Source organism: Centroberyx gerrardi, chromosome 13 (assembly GCF_048128805.1).
Source record: "Centroberyx gerrardi isolate f3 chromosome 13, fCenGer3.hap1.cur.20231027, whole genome shotgun sequence".
NCBI classification, from domain to species: Eukaryota; Metazoa; Chordata; class Actinopteri; order Beryciformes; family Berycidae; genus Centroberyx; species Centroberyx gerrardi.
Window position 1 is genome coordinate 31,651,602 of NC_136009.1, and position 21,350 is coordinate 31,672,951.

Below are 21,350 nucleotides of genomic sequence, written 5' to 3' on the forward strand. Positions count from 1 at the left end.
ACAGACCGGTTAACAGACTCACTGACAGGCCGGTTAACAGGCTGGTTAACTGACTGGTTAACAGACGGTCTGTCCCTGTCTGTCCAGGTGGAGTTCGGCGTGGTCTACAGCTGTATTGAAGACAAGATGTTCACAGCCAGAAGAGGGAAGGGAGCGTTCTGTAACGGACGACCGCTGCAGGTTTCTGATCAGAAAGGTCAATCAATAACTAACTTATCAATAACAAACATGATGTACTTATCAATAACGGACATGGTTTACTTATCAATAACGGACATGGTTTACTTATCAATAACAGACATGGTTTACTTATCAATAACAGACATGGTTTACTTATCAATAACAGACATGATGTACTTATCAATAACAGACATGGTTTACTTATCAATAACACATGGTTTACTTATCAATAACGGACATGGTTTACTTATCAATAACAGACATGGTTTACTTATCAATAACAGACATGATGTACTTATCAATAACAGACATGGTTTACTTATCAATAACACATGGTTTACTTATCAATAACAGACATGGTTTACTTATCAATAACAGACATGGTTTACTTATCAATAACAGACATGGTTTACTTATCAATAACAGACATGATGTACTTACCAATAACAGACATGGTTTACTTATCAATAACAGACATGGTTTACTTATCAATAACAGACATGATGTACTTACCAATAACAGACATGGTTTACTTATCAATAACAGACATGATGTACTTATCAATAACAGACATGATGTACTTATCAATAACAGACATGGTTTACTTATCAATAACAGACATGATGTACTTATCAATAACAGACATGGTTTACTTATCAATAACAGACATGATGTACTTATCAATAACAGACATGATGTACTTATCAATAACAGACATGGTTTACTTATCAATAACCCACATGGTTTACTTATCAATAACAGACATGATGTACTTATCAATAACGGACATGGTTTACTTATCAATAACAGACATGATGTACTTATCAATAACAGACATGGTTTACTTATCAATAACAGACATGGTTTACTTATCAATAACGGACATGGTTTACTTATAGATCAGCATTGTTAAAATGGTATAATGGTAAGAAGTGGTTTGGTCTGGTGTTGTATTGTATAGTAGTAGTATATATATATATATATATATGTAATGTGTAGTATGATGTATAGTATAGTATGGTGTAGTAATGTGTAGTGTAGTATGGTATAATATATTGTACTATAGTATGGTACAGTGTAGTATAATATGTTGCAGTATAGTATGTTGTAGCATAGTATAATGTACTATGGTATAGTATAGAATGTTGTAGTATAGTAAAGTGTACTAATGTAGTATAGTATGGTGTACTATAGTATGGCAGTGTAGTATGTTGTAGTATAGTGTACTATAGCATGGTGTATTATGGTTTAGTATAGTGTACTATGGTATTGTACTATAGTATGTTGTAGTGTAGTGTAGTGTACTATAGCATGGTGTAGTATGGTTTAGTATAGTGTAGTATGGTATTGTACTATAGTATGTTGTAGTGTAGTGTACTATAGCATGGTATAGTATAGTGTACTATAGCATGGTGTAGTGTAGTACAGTGTACTATAGCATGGTGTAGTGTAGTACAGTGTACTATAGCATGGTGTAGTATAGTACAGTGTACTATAGCATGGTGTAGTATAGTACAGTGTACTATAGCATGGTGTAGTGTAGTGCAGTGTACTATAGCATGGTGTGGTATAGTATAGTGTACTATATATAGTATAATGTACTATAGCATGGTGTAGTATAGTACAGTGTACTATAGCATGGTGTAGTGTAGTACAGTGTACTATAGCATGGTGTAGTATAGTATAGTGTACTATATATAGTATAATGTACTATAGCATGGTGTAGTGTAGTACAGTGTACTAAAGCATGGTGTAGTATAGTATAGTGTACTATATATAGTATAATGTACTATAGCATGGTGTAGTATAGTACAGTGTACTATAGCATGGTGTAGTGTAGTACAGTGTACTATAGCATGGTGTAGTATAGTACAGTGTACTATATATAGTATAATGTACTATAGCATGGTGTAGTATAGTACAGTGTACTATAGCATGGTGTAGTGTAGTACAGTGTACTATAGCATGGTGTAGTATAGTACAGTGTACTATATATAGTATAATGTACTATAGCATGGTGTAGTATAGTACAGTGTACTATAGCATGGTGTAGTATAGTATAGTGTACTATATATAGTATAATCTACTATAGCATGGTGTAGTATAGTACAGTGTACTATAGCATGGTGTAGTATAGTACAGTGTACTATATATAGTATAATGTACTATAGCATGGTGTAGTATAGTATAGTGTACTATATATAGTATAATGTACTATAGCATGGTGTAGTATAGTACAGTGTACTATATATAGTATAATGTACTATAGCATGGTGTAGTATAGTGTACTATATATAGTATAATGTACTATAGCATGGTGTAGTATAGTACAGTGTACTATAGCATGGTGTAGTATAGTATAGTGTACTATATATAGTATAATGTACTATAGCATGGTGTAGTATAGTATAGTGTACTATATATAGTATAATGTACTATAGCATGGTGTAGTATAGTACAGTGTACTATATATAGTATAATGTACTATAGCATGGTGTAGTATAGTATAGTGTACTATATATAGTATAATGTACTATAGCATGGTGTAGTATAGTATAGTGTACTATATATAGTATAATGTACTATAGCATGGTGTAGTATAGTACAGTGTACTATATATAGTATAATGTACTATAGCATGGTGTAGTATAGTGTACTATATATAGTATAATGTACTATAGCATGGTGTAGTATAGTACAGTGTACTATAGCATGGTGTAGTATAGTATAGTGTACTATATATAGTATAATGTACTATAGCATGGTGTAGTATAGTACAGTGTACTATAGCATGGTGTAGTATAGTATAGTGTACTATATATAGTATAATGTACTATAGCATGGTGTAGTATAGTACAGTGTACTATAGCATAGTGTAGTATAGTATAGTGTACTATATATAGTATAATGTACTATAGCATGGTGTAGTATAGTACAGTGTACTATAGCATGGTGTAGTATACTATAGTGTACTATATATAGTATAATGTACTATAGCATGGTGTAGTATAGTACAGTGTACTATAGCATGGTGTAGTATAGTATAGTGTACTATATATAGTATAATGTACTATAGCATGGTGTAGTATAGTACAGTGTACTATAGCATGGTGTAGTATAGTATAGTGTACTATATATAGTATAATGTACTATAGCATGGTGTAGTATGGTAATAATGTAATGTAATTGATCTCAGAAGTTGTATAGAAAACAGAATATCATGTGGTGATCCTCTGAGCCAATCAGAACGCAGTCCTCAAACAGCTGACCTCTGACCTGTGGTGTTTACTTCCTGTCAGAAATCAGCCAGTCCATCATTTCCACTGAGTTCGGGTCCAGCAGAGACCCGGAGGCCGTGGACCACATCTTCTCCAGCATGAGGAAGATCCTCTGCATCCCTGTCCACGGGTACGCAGAGTACTGTGTACTGTAATACTGCAATACTGTAATACTGTAATACTGTAATACTGCAATATCAATTAATCAATCAATCAGACTTTATTTGTATAGCACTTTTCATACAAACAAATGTAACACAAAGTGCTTCACAGACTAAAAGTTGATAAGACAATAAAACTAAGGAAACACCAGAGACAAGATTAAAACAAAACAAGATAATAAGATATGGGTAAAAACATAAAACATAAAATGTTGTGATTAAGATGTAAAAGCTAGACTAAAAAGGTAAGTCTTGAGTTTGCTTTTAAAAATGTGGCCACCCTCTGCAGCCTCAGGTCTTCTGGAGGCGGTTCAGAGGCGAGGACCACAGAAACTAAAAGATGAAGACTGAGGGTTCTGCTGGGTTCATTAGCTAAGAGAAGGTCTGATAGATAGCTGGGTGCAAGGCCACTAAGAGCTTTAAAAACCAGTAAAAGGATCTTAAAATCAATCCTGAAACTAACAGGCAGCCAATGCAGAGACTTTAAAACTGGTGTGGTGCTGCTCCGGGCCAACACACGAGCAGCTGAGTTTTGTATTAATTGTACCTGACAGATTGTCTTTTTGGGCAGACCGTGAGGAGAGCACTGCAGTCCATCCTGGAGGTGATGAAAGCATTAATGTCTCTGTTAGCTTGAGAGAGAAACGGACAAACTTTGGCAATGTTCTTAAGATGATAAAAAGCAGTCTTGGAAACATTTCTAATATGCGGCTCAAAATTTAGGTCTGAATCATAAATAACTCCTAAGTTTTTACCTGATGACGGGTTTAATGCCAGTGACTGCAGTTTGTGGCCAGTTTCTCTCTCTGAGCCTCAGGACCAAAAACCAAAACTTCAGTTTTGTCCTGGTTGAGCTGTAGAAAATTGTGGGCCATCCATAATTTGGTATGTAAAATACAGTTAAAAAGAGCAGCGATTGGCTCTGTGTCGTCAGGATCAGGATCAGGATCAGTGTAGAGCTGTGTGTCATCAGGATCAGGATCAGGATCAGTGTAGAGCTGTGTGTCATCAGGATCAGGATCAGTGTAGAGCTGTGTGTCATCAGGATCAGGATCAGTGTAGAGCTGTGTCATCAGGATCAGGATCAGGGTAGAGCTGTGTCATCAGGATCAGGATCAGTGTAGAGCTGTGTGTCATCAGGATCAGGATCAGTGTAGAGCTGTGTCATCAGGATCAGGATCAGGGTAGAGCTGTGTGTCAGGATCAGGATCAGGATCAGTGTAGAGCTGTGTCATCAGGATCAGGGTAGAGCTGTGTGTCAGGATCAGGATCAGGATCAGTGTAGAGCTGTGTGTCATCAGGATCAGGATCAGGGTAGAGCTGTGTGTCAGGATCAGGATCAGGATCAGTGTAGAGCTGTGTGTCATCAGGATCAGTGTAGAGCTGTGTGTCAGGATCAGGATCAGTGTAGAGCTGTGTGTCATCAGGATCAGTGTAGAGCTGTGTGTCAGGATCAGGATCAGTGTAGAGCTGTGTGTCATCAGGATCAGGATCAGTGTAGAGCTGTGTCATCAGGATCAGGATCAGTGTAGAGCTGTGTGTCAGGATCAGGATCAGGATCAGTGTAGAGCTGTGTGTCAGGATCAGGATCAGGATCAGTGTAGAGCTGTGTCATCAGGATCAGGATCAGTGTAGAGCTGTGTGTCATCAGGATCAGGATCAGTGTAGAGCTGTGTCATCAGGATCAGGATCAGTGTCGAGCTGTGTCATCAGGATCAGTGTAGAGCTGTGTCATCAGGATCAGGATCAGGGTAGAGCTGTGTGTCATCAGGATCAGGATCAGGGTAGAGCTGTGTGTCAGGATCAGGATCAGGATCAGTGTAGAGCTGTGTGTCAGGATCAGGATCAGGATCAGTGTAGAGCTGTGTGTCATCAGGATCAGGATCAGGGTAGAGCTGTGTGTCAGGATCAGGATCAGGATCAGGGTAGAGCTGTGTGTCAGGATCAGGATCAGGATCAGTGTAGAGTAGGGCTGGGCGATTAATCGAATTTTATTTTCGATTACGATTTTGGCTTCCCACGATTATGAAAACAAGAAAATCGAGATAAAACGATTTTTGTGCCTCATTCCGTTTAGCAATGTTGCTCTCGTTTTGTCTTGTGTTGTAAATCCAGCGCACCCCTTTCCTCCGCAACGGTGCGCTCCGCTCCGCCCCTCCTCCAAAGCCCAAACATGCTGTGGTATAGTTTCAGCTGGAGTCGGTAACAGAGAGCCGGCCGGCGCGTTTCTCCGTTTATTTTTAAACCTTCCTTGGTAGAAGATGACAGAAAGAGAGCCGTTGGTCGACAGGAAAGGTAAAAAAAAAAAATCATTGGTGTGGAAACACTGTACAGACCCACGGTGCGTGTTCAATTGCACTGAAGCACTGCGACATGGTTAAATTACCTAATTCCACTAACGTTACTTAAATACCACGAGGTAACGTTAAAGTCACCTACCGTTTAAGTCTGTATGGCAGCGAAGACAAGTTACTGTCTACAAATCCCCATTACTGACTGTGGTATGTTAAGTTTCACTTTTGTTTTCACACCGCGAGACCCCAAATTACAGACGTGATGTGATGCGACATCAGTCAGTCAGGTGCCTCTGTTACCTGACTAAGTGACTGACTGAAAGAATATAGAGATATAGTTTACCAATATGTTGAATATTTTGCAGTAGGTTGTGACAGTGCACTACAACATAGTCGGTGTTATTTATTTTTTATATATTATTTATTTTAGTTATTTATTTATCTCATTTTTTTTACTTTTATTTATTTATTTATTTATTTGCATTTATTTCTTTGTTTTTCAGTTCAATTATATTTAAAGTTCAAAGAAATCCAATGGTTTTTTTTTAAAAGTTCAATAAATGCATGATGTTCCCAAAGTCAATGAGTAATCATGTTAAATAATCGTGATCTCAATATCAATCAAAATAATCGTGATTATGATTTTTGCCATAATCGTGCAGCCCTAGTGTAGAGCTGTGTCATCAGGATCAGGATCAGGATCAGTGTAGAGCTGTGTCATCAGGATCAGGATCAGGATCAGTGTAGAGCTGTGTCATCAGGATCAGGATCAGTGTAGAGCTGTGTGTCATCAGGATCAGGATCAGGATCAGGATCAGTGTAGAGCTGTGTGTCAGGATCAGGATCAGGGTAGAGCTGTGTGTCATCAGGATCAGGATCAGTGTAGAGCTGTGTCATCAGGATCAGGATCAGGATCAGGGTAGAGCTGTGTCATCAGGATCAGGATCAGTGTAGAGCTGTGTGTCAGGATCAGGATCAGGGTAGAGCTGTGTGTCAGGATCAGGATCAGGGTAGAGCTGTGTGTCAGGATCAGGATCAGGGTAGAGCTGTGTCGTCAGCATTGCTGTTAAAATGTATGCCGTGCTTCTTGATGACGCTCCCAAGCGGAAGCATGTAAAGATTAAAAAGTAAAGGACCTAAAATTGAACCTTGGGGGACACCGCACGTCAGTGAGTTCATATCTAAACCAGTTAGAAACAGACCGAGCTGCAAAGTCTTTTTAAAAGAATTGAGTGATCGACTGTCAAAGGCTGCGCTTAAATCAAGAACTAATACAGAGTGCAATACTGTACTACAACACTGTAATACTGCAATACTGTAATACTGTAATACTGTAATACCAGGTTCATGTGTTTCAGGATGTGATGTCACAGTTCATGTGTTTTCAGGGTGTGATGTCACAGTTCATGTGTTTCAGGGTGTGATGTCACAGTTCATGTGTTTTCAGGGTGTGATGTCACAGTTCATGTGTTTCAGGGTGTGATGTCACAGTTCATGTGTTTCAGGATGTGATGTCACAGTTCATGTGTTTTCAGGGTGTGATGTCACAGTTCATGTGTTTTCAGGGTGTGATGTCACAGTTCATGTGTTTTCAGGGTGTGATGTCACAGTTCATGTGTTTCAGGATGTGATGTCACAGTTCATGCGTTTCAGGGTGTGATGTCACAGTTCATGTGTTTCAGGATGTGATGTCACAGTTCATGTGTTTCAGGGTGTGATGTCACAGTTCATGTGTTTCAGGGTGTGATGTCACAGTTCATGTGTTTCAGGATGTGATGTCACAGTTCATGTGTTTTCAGGGTGTGATGTCACAGTTCATGTGTTTTCAGGGTGTGATGTCACAGTTCATGTGTTTTCAGGGTGTGATGTCACAGTTCATGTGTTTCAGGATGTGATGTCACAGTTCATGCGTTTCAGGGTGTGATGTCACAGTTCATGTGTTTCAGGATGTGATGTCACAGTTCATGCGTTTCAGGGTGTGATGTCACAGTTCATGTGTTTCAGGGTGTGATGTCACAGTTCATGTGTTTCAGGATGCGCGGTGCGGGCACGGCGGCGGTCAACATGTGTCTGGTGGCGTCCGGCTGTGTCGAGGCTTACTATGAGATCGGGATCCATGTGTGGGACATCGCCGCCGGCTCGCTCATCGTGTCCGAGGCCGGTGGCGTCCTGATGGACGTGGGAGGTGGGAGGAGTCACTGGATTATTACTGATGTCATTAGAGTGCTAAAGAGCTTTGTGACTGCATGGTGCATTTTAAATGTTAGTCTTTTCTTCAGAACATTGCATTCAGTTAAAAGTCATTAACTAAACAGTTTCCCTATAAAGTCTTCAGCCACCTAGATGTTTCGCTCTTAATAATAATGAAGAGTGTCAGGGGCACAGGAGGGTAAAAAATATATTTTGGGAATAAAGTTGAACATTTTGGGAATAAAATCAAAACTTTTTGAGCAAAAGTTGAGATTTTTTGAAGAAAAAAATTGAAACTTGAGATTTAAATGGAAATAAACTTTTGAGAAAAACAAATTTAAAAAATTAAACAATTTGGACTTGCTTATTATATGCTCATTAGAACTTTGAAGAGACGGTGCTGCAGATCGGCCTTTTCAGGAGGAAAAAACTTTATTTATCATGTCAGGCAGCCGGACGCCACATCGTCACTGAGAGAGCCTGAATATTTATTTTTCTCAAGTTAATTTAAATGTTTTTCTCAACAGTTTTGAGTTAATTTGTTCTCCCTCCTGAGCGGCCCTACTCCTCCGTATCATAACGATCAAACTCATAAAGCTTTACGAGCCCAGCTGAGTCTCGTGTCTGCAGGCGGCGAGCTGGACCTGATGTCCAGGAGAGTCGTCGCCGCCAACAGCAGGAGCATCGCTGAGCGGATCGTCAGAGAGATCGACGCCTTCGCTCCGCAGAGAGACGACGCTCCGCAGCCCAAACCCTGAGGACCGCCGCCGGGTTTCCGTCCACTGTTTCCATGGTGATGAACATGATGCATCCAATCAGAAGAGCTGAACGGTGATGGCAAATTTCCATAAAATGTATTCACTCGTTCGAGGTGGAAACGTTTTTAGTCAAGTTTGTGATAAATAGAAAGACGTTTGTCGAATAAGGAATGACATCAGTTTACTTTGGATGCTCTGAAACATCTGAACATCAGAAGGCTCCGTCTGTTGAACATCACAGTGTGTATTTATATATATTATATTATATTATATTATATTATATTGTTCCAATATAACTTCCAATACGAATCATTCCTGAAAGACTTTTTCTTTCTGGATGTTTTTCAGACTGAAACTGAATTCATTTCTTATTCAGTTTGACACTTGGATGGAAACGGCTGCTGTCTCGTATTTAGCTGAATATTTTTGTGAGTGAGGTTTTTTAAAACACCGCTGTACTTTTTACATCTTCATCTTTTGTGTTAGAGGAGAGGGAATTTTTCATTTGTCAGCTGATGTGTATTGTATTTATCACTGAAGCTATTTCATGCAATCCATGATAAAGAAAATGCGTGTGTGTGTACTGAAACCAAATTCAATAAAGTGATAATTTTTTAGAAAGACCAAGTATCCGCACATCATCAGTAGAAAACAGAATAGAACGGACAGCAGATTTGAATAAGTTATTTATTGAAACAGTTAAAGTGCAGAAAAACTGAACCACTGATAACACTGAGCTGAAGGAGGGTTGAGGGCGCCCAGCCTGGTCGTCACGGACCAGACCTCCATCAGCTGTAACAACTGATTAGTGCTTCAGACGTTGTTTAAAACCCCACTGACTCGCATTAGCATCGCTAATAAACGCTAACAGGAGGCTAGCGCTCCAAATCAGAGACAATGGAAAGATGCCAAGATCCTCAGGAGGCTCGTTAGCATCGTTAGCTCGTTAAGGCATGAACACACACTCAGTGATTCTCACTCCAAACCTCCTGTCATGTGATTTGCTGCTTACTGTCCTCCAACATGGCGGCTAACAGCCAGGATCTACTTCCTGCTTCATCTTGGCTTCTTTTCTTCTAGAAAAGTCTTTTATGGTAAAGCAGCAGCTGAAGCTCTGATTAACCATCGATCAGATGTTCAATGACACTAATCCATCAATATAATATCTGTAATATCTGTCCAGCAGCACACTGATACTGCAGTACTAGTACTGTGAGTACTACAACACAGGAACAAGACTGATGTCCAGCTCAGGATGAGGACTGACGGGAGGCCAGGCTGTTTATTATATATTATATTATTAGGTGTTTGTTTCTGTTTCATGCCTCGTACTAACAGACCAGACCGTTAAGATTACATTTATTATTTTGACTCTTCATGCATTCAACAAGGATCAGAACCACAGAAACTCTGTTCACTTCCATCAGTTCAAGTTTCAGTTTTTGTTCCTCGGACCGATTCTCATCCTCTGAAAATAAAAGTTGTTGGTTGCTACGGTGACAGAATACCACTGCCTGATTGGCTCACATCATTAAGAGGTGTTGTTGTACCTGCCGCTCGGTCGGGGGTGGGGGGGGCAGAGGGCAAAGGTCACCTTTCAGTCTGACTGGAGAGAGTCCATGTTTCCTGAGAGGAACGCTGCTGGTCAGAGTCTGAGGAGAGACAGACAGACAGACAGGTTACTGATAGACAGACAGACAGACAGGTTACTGACAGACAGACAGACAGGTTACTGACAGACAGACAGGTTACTGACAGACAGACAGACAGACAGGTTACTGACAGGTTACTGACAGACAGACAGGTTACAGACAGGTTACTGACAGACAGACAGGTTACAGACAGACAGACAGACCAGCAGCGTAGGCAGTAATGGGCCTGGGCGGCACTGGCCCACCCAGCCAAGTTTGATCAAAATACATTTTGTTACAAAAAATATAAAAATGTATGTAAGAAAATAAATAAATATAAACTTGATTTATTGTTGACTTGTGCGTGTTTAATTTGTCTTCTGATTAGTCTCCGGAACGTAATTGGCTGCTCTGGTTCCGACAGGCAAACTTCTCAAACTTCTCCAGCCAACTAACTAACTAACTAACTAGCTAGCTAGCTAGCTAACTAACTAACTAACTAACTAACTAGCTAACTAACGAACGAACTAGCTAACTAACTAACGAACTAACTAACTAACTAGCTAACTAACTAACGAATGAACTAACTAGCTAACTAACTAACGAACTAACTAACTAACTAGCTAACTAACTAACGAATGAACTAACTAGCTAACTAACTAGCTAACTAACGAACTAACTAAATAACTAACGAACTAACTAAATAACTAACGAACTAACTAAATAACTAACGAACTAGCTAACTAACGAACTAACTAAATAACTAACGAACTAACTAACGAACTAGCTAACTAACTAGCTAACTAACGAACTAACTAAATAACTAACGAACTAACTAAATAACTAACGAACTAACTAACTAACGAATTAGCTAACTAACTAACTAACGAACTAACTAACTAAATAACTAACGAACTAACTAACGAACTAGCTAACTAACTAGCTAACTAACTAACGAACTAACTAAATAACTAACGAACTAACTAAATAACTAACGAACTAACTAACTAACGAATTAGCTAACTAACTAACTAACTAACAAACTAACTAAATAACTAACGAACTAACTAACTAAATAACTAACGAACTACCTAACTAACGTAATGTAACGTTACCGCCACAATGGCTAAACAAAGTTCTTTAATGTGTTATTTTAAAAAAGCAAAAGAAGACACGCCACTGCCTCCATCGACCGAGTCCAGCCGGCCCGGTTCTTCAGACTCATTAGCCCACAGGAAGGCTAGCCCGGCCGCTCGCCCCCCGGCGCCAGAGCTCTCTCGCGGTCAGCCTGACGCGGGTTCACCCGCCGATTTATCTGCAATTGATGAACCAACTTCACAGCCAAATTTGAAGGTATTTCCCTGCACTGTCAAGAATGGAAAATCTTGGTGCTTCTGGACAGTCGTTTCCAGGAGGATCCGTATGGAATAATGAGGGCAGCAGCAACTTTTCTCGCAGTCTAAGACATTTGCACAGAAGGAGTCTCTGCGGACCCCGTGTGATCACTATCACATCTCGGCTGAGGACGCTGAATTAACAATATTCATTGCGCAGCTGCGTCGGAAAGTAGCCAACGGGCTGGAATTTCCATCTCTCATGGAAGTATTGGACATTTGTGCTCCTGACATTTTTCCAAACCTCAACGAACTACTTCGAGTCATCATCACCCTTCCCATGACTTCTTGTAGTGTTGAGAGACTGTTCTCCACTGCAGACCTCAGAGCATCCATGAGTGCTACCGTCTCACCAACCCGGCCCTCTCGTCCTTTGAAAAGGAACTGTGACTCTTTGGACTACGATGAGATCATCTCTGTATTCAACACTAAACGCAGGCGTTTGCACCTTGTTTTGTAGGCCATGAAAACAACAAAGGTAGGCCTGTTGTTTTACTCGTTTTTCACTGCTTCATATTTGCCCGTGAAGGGATTTCACGTTAAGTAATGGTGTGTTGTGTATTAGCCGTATAGGCCTACTGTTAATAGGCTACATTGTTTATTTTAAATGAGCTATTAAATGAGCTATTAGCTTTTAAATGAAGCTAAATTTCAATCAGATTTCATTGTATGTGGTTGATTTAATAGAAATGAAGGAGTGTGTTGTTCTTTCTTAATTCAAACAATGCTCGGCTGGGTGTTTTCATTCTTTGATTTCCTTTTACTGCTGATGTGTGTCAACAGCTGCTTGAGCATTTGCTGTTATTCGTGAGCTGACCCTGGGACCGAAGCAACAACGGCTGTAATCAAACCTCTGCAGTTTGGGTTTATGTTTATGTGAACAGGGCGGTGCGCTGTCCGGTTCTGCCGGTGTAAATATATTTTAATATCCTGAATAGGATATAACAGACAGGTTTTTGTCTGTACAGCCTTACAGACGGAGCTCTGTTGGCTGAGCATGTTGTGTAGGTGTTTTGCTGTTATTGCCTTTGTAATGCAGAATGTTGCAAAGTAACATTGTCGCTGTTTTTTCAGTTTGTCTATGTTTGTCCTTTTTTCTACTTCTAAGTTTTTATAAGTCATTTTTTTCTGGGAAAAGATTTTGTACTGAGACAGACAGGTTACTGACAGACAGGTTACTGACAGACAGACAGACAGGTTACTGACAGACAGACAGACAGACAGGTTACTGACAGGTTACTGACAGACAGACAGGTCACTGACAGCCAGACAGGTTACTGACAGACAGACAGACAGGTTACTGACAGACAGACAGACAGGTTCCTGACAGACAGACAGGTTACTGACAGCCAGACAGGTTACTGACAGACAGACAGACAGACAGGTTACTGACAGCCAGACAGGTTACTGACAGACAGACAGACAGACAGGTTACTGACAGAATAAAGTTTGTCATTAAAATGTTCAAATGTGAAGTCAGATTTGTATTGATTATCAGAAGATATTGTCTGATCAGCTTCAATCCAGCTATTGATAAACAGAAGTCAGTTTCCCAGCAGCCTCCACTGACCGTGCGAAGGCGCTGAGCGTACAGCGGCTCTGCCTCCTGCGGTCTCCTGGTCGGCACGGCGACCAGCCAGCGCCGCAGCTCCGACATCATCTCCACCGGGCCGAAGAGGACGGCCGGGTCGGCCCGGCTCCGGTTGATCAGCTCCACCAAGCGCTCCTTATAGTGCGACCTGCCAGAGGGGTGGAGCCTTTACAACCGGTGACGAGACCTCAGGTCGGATGAGCTGACTGAACCTGCTCACTACACCGTAAACGGTTCTGACTTCACTGCACAGGACATGGATCAGAATGGCGTGACGTTTCAAACAGGCCACGCCCACAAAGTGCGGTACAGTGATCTGCCCCGCTCTGTCTCTATGGGAAAACAATAAATCTACATTTTCTGTGGTGGTTTTTTCTGTGTTCTGATAATTGATGTGAAATGTATTTGGTGTAAATAATTTGTCGTTACCTTTTCACAGTTATCAAAGAACTGCATGATCATTAAAGCTCCACATGGTGTAAACAGGACTCCCTCTCCTCTGTGATGATAAAGGAGTTGGATGTGTATCTAAACATGGTGAAAGTATCAAAACTAAATCCACACAATCCATATTAGAAAAGCGAGCCTCTAAACGAGCCGTTTGGACTTCCGTAACTTTGTGGCGTCACAAAGGTTCGCTCATTATCATTTCTGTAAGAAATAATAGACTTGTAGAGACTTGTAGAAGAAAAAAAAGACTTGTTTTGCCCATAAAAACAGAGCAGTGTTTCACACGTGTGCCGCAGTGTGCAGGCGCCGCTCTGATCCATCACAGGTTAGAACCCGGAGCCAGTCTGACCAGCAGTGTTACTCAGTAACATTACACATTACAGTAATGTGATTTCTTTTGTCAGTAACAGCAGTGTAGGGATTACAATTTCAAATTCAGTAATTATATTACAGTTACTAATCCCAGTAAAGCTCTGTTGCTGCGTTACTGAAACCTGAACCTCCTTCAACCTTTTCTTTTCTCTCCTGTGAAATATTCAAAGTTTTTTGTTTTTTTTCCAAATCCAAAGTATTTTAAGGAATGCAGCCGGTTTTCGTCGGCTGTTCGCTAAAAAAGCAAAACAGAAGCTGGAGGCTGAGGGAGAGATGCAGACTTTCAGCCGCTGGAAGTTTTCCATTACTTTGAATTGATCTCAGTCAGGATCAGAACATTCTGGTCTGCTGTGAACTTTGTGTTTCCACAGAGAGACACAACATCCAGTTTATCAAACATCTGATACAGAAACAGAGATGAGAAACAACAACAAGGAGAATCTGTTGCCACGACGATCCACTGAAGCTGGGTGTAACGGAACGTAATGTAACACGTAATGTAACTAATTACTGTTCCTGCAGAGTAATTTGTAAAGTAATGTGATTACTTTTTAAAGGAGTAATAAGTAAAGAGTAATTGATTACATTTTCTTGCCCAACACTGCTGCCCAGCGGTTCGGACACTGGGCTGCTGGGCAGACCGGAGTCTCACTAACAGCTGAGGAAAGTACGTACGGACAGAATAATCGGATTCATGAAACTGCGTACGCACACCGACAATTCCCTCTTTCTAAATGTTGATAATCTTGAAGTGGTACGGACGGACATGAGCCTCAGGGGGTGTCAGACTGGTACTGGTGTCAGACTGGTACTGGTGTCAGACTGGTACTGGTGTCAGACTGGTACTGGTGTCAGACTGGTACTGGGACCAGTGGGTCTTACTGGCAGTATCCTCTGTATTCGGGCAGAGCGGGTCGGCCACATGGCTCCTCCCTCCTGCTGCCGGCGTCTCTCAGCTCCAGAACCGAACACACTCCTGGAAAAACAGAGAAGTTAATAAAACTAAGAGAGAAAAACCACCAGCTAAAGGGCAGAAATACACATTACCTCCTAGATTAGAGTCAGCTGAGCTGCCATTGGCTGTTCCCAACCAGGAGAGAGAGACGCTGTAATGCTGAAAGACAGTGTTCAGTTTAGTTCATTTAATACACCTTATCAAGGTAACATGGTCCATTTCATCAATACTGTACATCTGACATCTAGTTAAGAAATCTTATGTTCAGTTCCACTGATAAGAATCTAACTTATGAAGTGACAAACTGGGAAAAGGCAAAACAGGGAAGATAGATATTAGTGTTGATCTGTGCTGTCACTGTCAGAGACGTGAAGGTGGAGCAACTGAAGCCTTGTGCTGAATTCACTTCATATGGGAATATCTGTCAGAACGGCCTGAAGTTTGAATCCATCAAGATCCCATGATTCTAGTTTTCTTTAGTCTTTGGTTTGTCCTGATCAGCTGATCAGCTTCTTAACACACGTGAACTTTGTGATGAAACATCTGACTTCATGTTTTGCAGCAAACCAAACATTGTAATGTCGACCACAAACTCAAATCTATGAAGTACCGTGTCCTGTCATGGCATTTTAAGTGTTGTGACCACAGAATGAAAGAAGGTTCATCCAAACTGCCTGTGGCAGCAACGCTCCGTGCGTCACATGGGCGCACTTTATAGGCGGAGCCTGGAGGTGCCAGGCAAGCAAGCAGGGAGAGGCCGGGCAGCCAGGGGATTCTCCACAGATGGTAGATACTACTAGAAAATACAGCTCACCTCAGCTGTCAGATGCAAAGCAACAAGGAAACAGCTGAAGTCCAGCGCATGAAGCGCGTCGCTGTCGATGTAAATTTTATGTCATTCTTGTTCCAAACTGTGCCAACATTAATGAACAGGAGCGCATTTCCCACACGGAAATCCCTGCATCTCATAGCAACACCAACGATGCCAAACGCTGGGATGACAACTGACAATTGGATAACTGCCTCATCTTCTCAGTGAGACTGTATGAATAATGCAGCCACCACCTCCGACCCTCTACGCTCTAGAGGTTGACTAGTGACGCTTGTCAGCCCTCAGCTCCCTGATCAGCTGGACAGATTTCTGAGTTGATTCCGGGAACAGATGAGCAGATCCGAGTCACAGCTGTCACGGTGAAGGACAGGATGTAGCGGAGGCCTGTAGCCCGGCTGATGCGTTGCCTTCCAACCCGGAGAATGATGCAAAGGACAGCAAGTTCAGCCTAGGACAATTCCTTACTTTACTTACTACACTTTTGTTCCTTTTTCCTCTCTAGAAACCATGCTTCACACGGTCCCACTGGACTGTTTGTAACCTGAAGAACTTTACTGATAATACACCTGTGAAGTGAACTGCTCCCTCTGTCCGCCTGTTTGATGCCTCTAAGAGCTCTGCAGTGACTGGGGATCCAGCCAGGACCAGCTGAAATATTAAATACCTTAAAACCAAGGTGAACGGTATTTTCTAGTAGTATTTAGTATTATGTACATTACCTTTATTTTTTATCTTATTACCTCTTCTCTTTATTATCTTCTGTACTTATTTTTCCCTGGTACTGTTCTGCCAGTTGCTGCTGTGGCACCCGAATTTCCCCAAGGGGATTAATAAAGTGATATCTTATCTTTACCATGTGAAAGCTGAACAAAAAACTTCTATTTACCGTCTTCCCATATGATGTGAATGCAGCACTGGAATAAGCAGGATTTACCTGTAGCAGCAGGTGCAGGCGGGCCACGCCCCTGTCCCTCAGGTGGTTCTTACCTGTAGCAGCAGGTGCAGGCGGGCCACGCCCCTGTCCCTCAGGTGGTTCTTACCTGTAGCAGCAGGTGCAGGCGGGCCACGCCCCAGTCCCTCAGGTGGTTCTTACCTGTAGCAGCAGGTGTAGGCGGGCCATGCCCCTGTCCCTCAGGTGGTTCTTACCTGTAGCAGCAGGTGTAGGTGGGCCACGCCCCTGTCCCTCAGGTGGTTCTTACCTGTAGCAGCAGGTGTAGGCGGGCCATGCCCCTGTCCCTCAGGTGGTTCTTACCTGTAGCAGCAGGTGTAGGTGGGCCACGCCCCTGTCCCTCAGGTGGTTCTTACCTGTAGCAGCAGGTGTAGGTGGGCCACGCCCCAGTCTCTCAGGTGGTTCTTACCTGTAGCAGCAGGTGCAGGCGGGCCACGCCCCAGTCCCTCAGGTGGTACAGGCAGTCTCTGGGGTGGTGGGCATGGAGGCCTTTAGCTCCACAGTCCACAGAGAAACCACAGACCTGAGGACCAACACAACTCACCATCACACTTTTACACTCCAAATTAAAAACACCTGAAACCCACCTTAACTCTGGACATACAGAGGGCCACTTTACAGAGTCACAGTCTGATGGTCCAAATGGTCGAGGGCAGTGGTGTCCTATCATGGTCCATGGAGGTTTTCATTCCAACCAATCACTACAGCAGATCATTTCACTAAATAGTTCCTCCACTTGGGCTGAAGGTGTGTTAATTGGTGAAAGGAGTGACTGTAGTGATTTATTGGAATGTAAACCTCCATGGACCATGATTGAGAACCAATGATCTATGAAAAAGTCAATTTTTCTGCTGCAGTGGCAGGCAGCAGATTAGAGAAGTGAGCTGTCCCACAGGTCGACCTTCTGCCCATGTTAGCTACCTGCTGAGTCAGCTAGAAGACTAGTATTATAGAGTAGAGTATATAGGTTATTATAGAGTAGGTATGACTCACAGAGCCCAGTCCGAACGGCTGTCTGCAGCCTCCACAGAACTGATGCTGACACTGGCTGCAGGTGAAGTGCAGGCAGCCGCCTTTAGACAGGTAGAAGATGAACTGGCAGTTTGGACACTCTGAAACATGATGAACACAGGTTAGCTGTGTTTACAGTAGAAACACATTAGACTACAGACACCAAATAGACACATTAGACCATACAGTTAGTAGATAATACATGTATATTGGGGATAATAGCTCATATTAGACAATAGAGGCGAGAGTGAAAACTGGGATTACAGTAGCCATTTTACGCCTCACTGAGCCCTGGAAGCCCCTCAAGGAGCCCTGGAGGCCCGTGCTGGTTTGTACCTATGCTGTTGTAGCGAAGCAGGTTGTGCTGGTCCGGCTGGTTCTGCTGCTGCCATGCTCTGAACTGCTGACAAGAAACTCCCTGATGCTGAGGAGACCACTGGAGGAACAACACAGTCTGTTAGCTTACTACTGACCAGCTGGAATCAGCTCCACACATCACACTAGTAACTGGTAAATGTCTACTCTCCATTGTGTGTGTGTGTGTGTGTGTGTGTGTGTGTGTCTCTTACAGCTGATCTACATTGAGAGCAGGTACTCTTCCTGCAGCTGGGACAGTCCATCCTCAACCTGTCAGCTTCATGAAGCATGCCGAACGAACACTGCAACACACACACACACACACGTATATGAGCTCTGGAGTAGATCTGTTGAGTGATGGAAATAAAACTGAATCTTTCTGAATAAACTTCCAACCCAAACTGAAACATCCAGAAGCTTCAGGTCGCTGATGGGGAACAACCATCAATCAGTCTGACACCTGACCCTGAGCCCTGGGGGTCAAAGGTCGTTCTGGATGTCCCAGGTCAAAGCCTCAGTCCAGTTTCTTACATGTGCGCACCAGCAGAAGTTTGGCATTTCCTGCAGCGCTCGGTCTCTGAGTTTCCTCTGGAACAGCTCATGGATCTGAGGCTCCAGGTAGTGACGGATCTGTTGGCAGAGACATCCAACCGTCATCCAACTGCCATCCAACCCCATCCAACTGCCATCCAACCCCATCCAACCATCATCCAACCCCATCCAACCGTCATCCAACTGCCATCCAACTGTCATCCAACCGCCATCCAACCCCTTCCAAACGTCATCCAACCCCATCCAACCATCATCCAACCGTCATCCAACCGCCATCCAACCGTCATCCAACCATCATCCAACCGCCATCCAACTGTCATCCAACCGCCATCCAACCGTCATCCAACCGCCATCCAACCCCATCCAACCGTCATCCAACCGCCATCCAACCGTCATCCAACCGTCATCCAACTGTCATCCAACCCCATCCAACCTTCATCCAACCGCCATCCAACCCCATCCAACCGCCATCCAACCATCATCCAACTGCCATCCAACTGTCATCCAACTGCCATCCAACCCCATCCAACTGTCATCCAACCGTCATCCAACTGTCATCCAACCGCCATCCAACCCCTTCCAAATGTCATCCAACCCCATCCAACCGTCATCCAACCCCATCCAACCATCATCCAACCGCCATCCAACCGTCATGCAACTGTCATCCAACCGCCATCCAACCGCCATCCAACCATCATCCAACCGCCATCCAACCGTCATCCAACGTCATCCAACCGCCATCCAACTGCCATCCAACCGCCATCCAACCCCATCCAACTGCCATCCAAACCCATCCAACCGTCATCCAACCGCCATCCAACCCCATCCAACCGTCATCCAACCCCATCCAACCGTCATCCAACATCATCCAACCGTCATCCAACTGCCATCCAACCGCCATCCAACCCCATCCAACCGTCATCCAACTGCCATCCAAACCCATCCAACTGCCATCCAACCCCTTCCAACTGTCATCCAACTGTCATCCAACCGTCATCCAACCATCACCCAATTCCCATCCAACCGTCATCCAATCCCATCCAACCGTCATCCAACCGTCACCCAATTGCCATCCAACTGTCACCCAATCACCATCGAACCCCATCCAACTGTCATCCAACCCCTTCCAACTGTCATCTAATTGCCATCCAACCGTCACCCAATCACCAACCAACCGTCATCCAACCCCTTGCAACCGTCATCCAACCATCACCCAATCCCCATCCAACCGTCATCCAACCATCATCCAACCGTCATCCAGTTGCCATCCAACCGTCACCCAATTGCCATCCAACTGTCACCCAATCGCATCCAACCGTCATCCGACTAACATCCAACTGACATCAGTCATCCAACCATCATCCATCATCTAACCAACATCTGATGTGATTGTGCCTGTGTCTCGTAGGCCTTGCTGTCATTAGGGACAGTAAAAGGCCTTGACCTCATCTCCTAGTGACCTGTAACCTCTGACCTGGGTGTCCAGCAGGTTGAAGTAGTCCATGGACTCCTCCATGCCTCCCTGACCTCTGACCTCTGGCCGGCTGCACATCGGACACACCAGCTGATCGATACTCTTCTCCTTAATGGCTGTGGAGAAGTAAGCCTTGAAACAAGACTGACAGAGGCAGCAGGAGCAGTGGGTCATGGTGATGATCTGAAGAAGAAGCAGCAGCAGAAGCAGAAGAAATTCAGCCCTTAAGTGTCTAGAGTGACAGAAAGACAAACTACTTTGCTAAGTTAGAAGCTAAAATGATCAGGGACCGCTCTCACCCAGCCAATCCACTCTTTGACCCCCTTCCTTCAGGTAAGAGGTTACGATGCATCAAGAGCAGAATGACTCGTTTACATAACAGCACCTATCCTGAGGCAGTGAGGGCCCTAACTCCTCACCTTCAGTTCAGGCTATGTTTAGCAACTAAGTGAGACCCCTAGTGGGCCTTTGTTTTAATGCACTTGTCACTTTCTTTCTTCTTTTTCTTTTCTTTTTCTAAATGCTGGCTATAGTTTTATTTATTTATTTTTATATGTTTTGATGATGTGTATTTGTATTTTATTGTTGTTGTCTACCTCGAGCACACACCAAGACAAATTCCAATCAATGTTTCCTGAAATAGTAATAAATTATTGAATCTTACTTGTCACTATTACAACTCCATTAATAATAAACTTTATTTACCAGAAACATCAGATTAGATGGTTTGACTGAATTAAACTGCAGCCCATACAGAACTGAAACCTGCTTTCATGTCTGCAGCCACAGTGGCTGATACATCCCATAATACACCAGCCACTTCCACTATTTTACCAGCCTAGATGATTAGAATATGGCTCCACATGCTGCCTGGTAACCAGTAGAGCAGACAGTCTTTGTCTGTACAGGTGATGTCCAGGA

General features: G+C 42.8%; 2 protein-coding genes across 2 annotated transcripts in view; one reads left to right on the forward strand and one right to left on the reverse strand.

Moving 5' to 3' along the window:
- LOC139923323 (inositol monophosphatase 1-like) overlaps positions 1–10,843 on the forward strand; it is a 14,140-nt gene extending 3,297 nt beyond the window's left edge. Inside the window, exons 6-9 of the mRNA XM_078287681.1 lie at positions 88–196; positions 3,480–3,588; positions 7,947–8,098; positions 8,734–10,843. Of these exons, the coding sequence (XP_078143807.1) occupies positions 88–196; positions 3,480–3,588; positions 7,947–8,098; positions 8,734–8,861 (498 nt within the window). The 3' untranslated portion in view covers positions 8,862–10,843. The remainder of the gene's footprint in view (positions 1–87; positions 197–3,479; positions 3,589–7,946; positions 8,099–8,733) is intronic.
- LOC139923325 (E3 ubiquitin-protein ligase RNF31) overlaps positions 10,200–21,350 on the reverse strand; it is a 24,211-nt gene continuing 13,060 nt past the window's right edge. Inside the window, exons 12-21 of the mRNA XM_071914066.2 lie at positions 20,430–20,612; positions 18,935–19,033; positions 18,616–18,705; positions 18,383–18,482; positions 18,029–18,147; positions 17,445–17,558; positions 15,347–15,413; positions 15,182–15,275; positions 13,457–13,625; positions 10,200–10,513 (exon numbers count right to left, since the gene is read on the reverse strand). Of these exons, the coding sequence (XP_071770167.2) occupies positions 10,385–10,513; positions 13,457–13,625; positions 15,182–15,275; positions 15,347–15,413; positions 17,445–17,558; positions 18,029–18,147; positions 18,383–18,482; positions 18,616–18,705; positions 18,935–19,033; positions 20,430–20,612 (1,164 nt within the window). The 3' untranslated portion in view covers positions 10,200–10,384. The remainder of the gene's footprint in view (positions 10,514–13,456; positions 13,626–15,181; positions 15,276–15,346; positions 15,414–17,444; positions 17,559–18,028; positions 18,148–18,382; positions 18,483–18,615; positions 18,706–18,934; positions 19,034–20,429; positions 20,613–21,350) is intronic.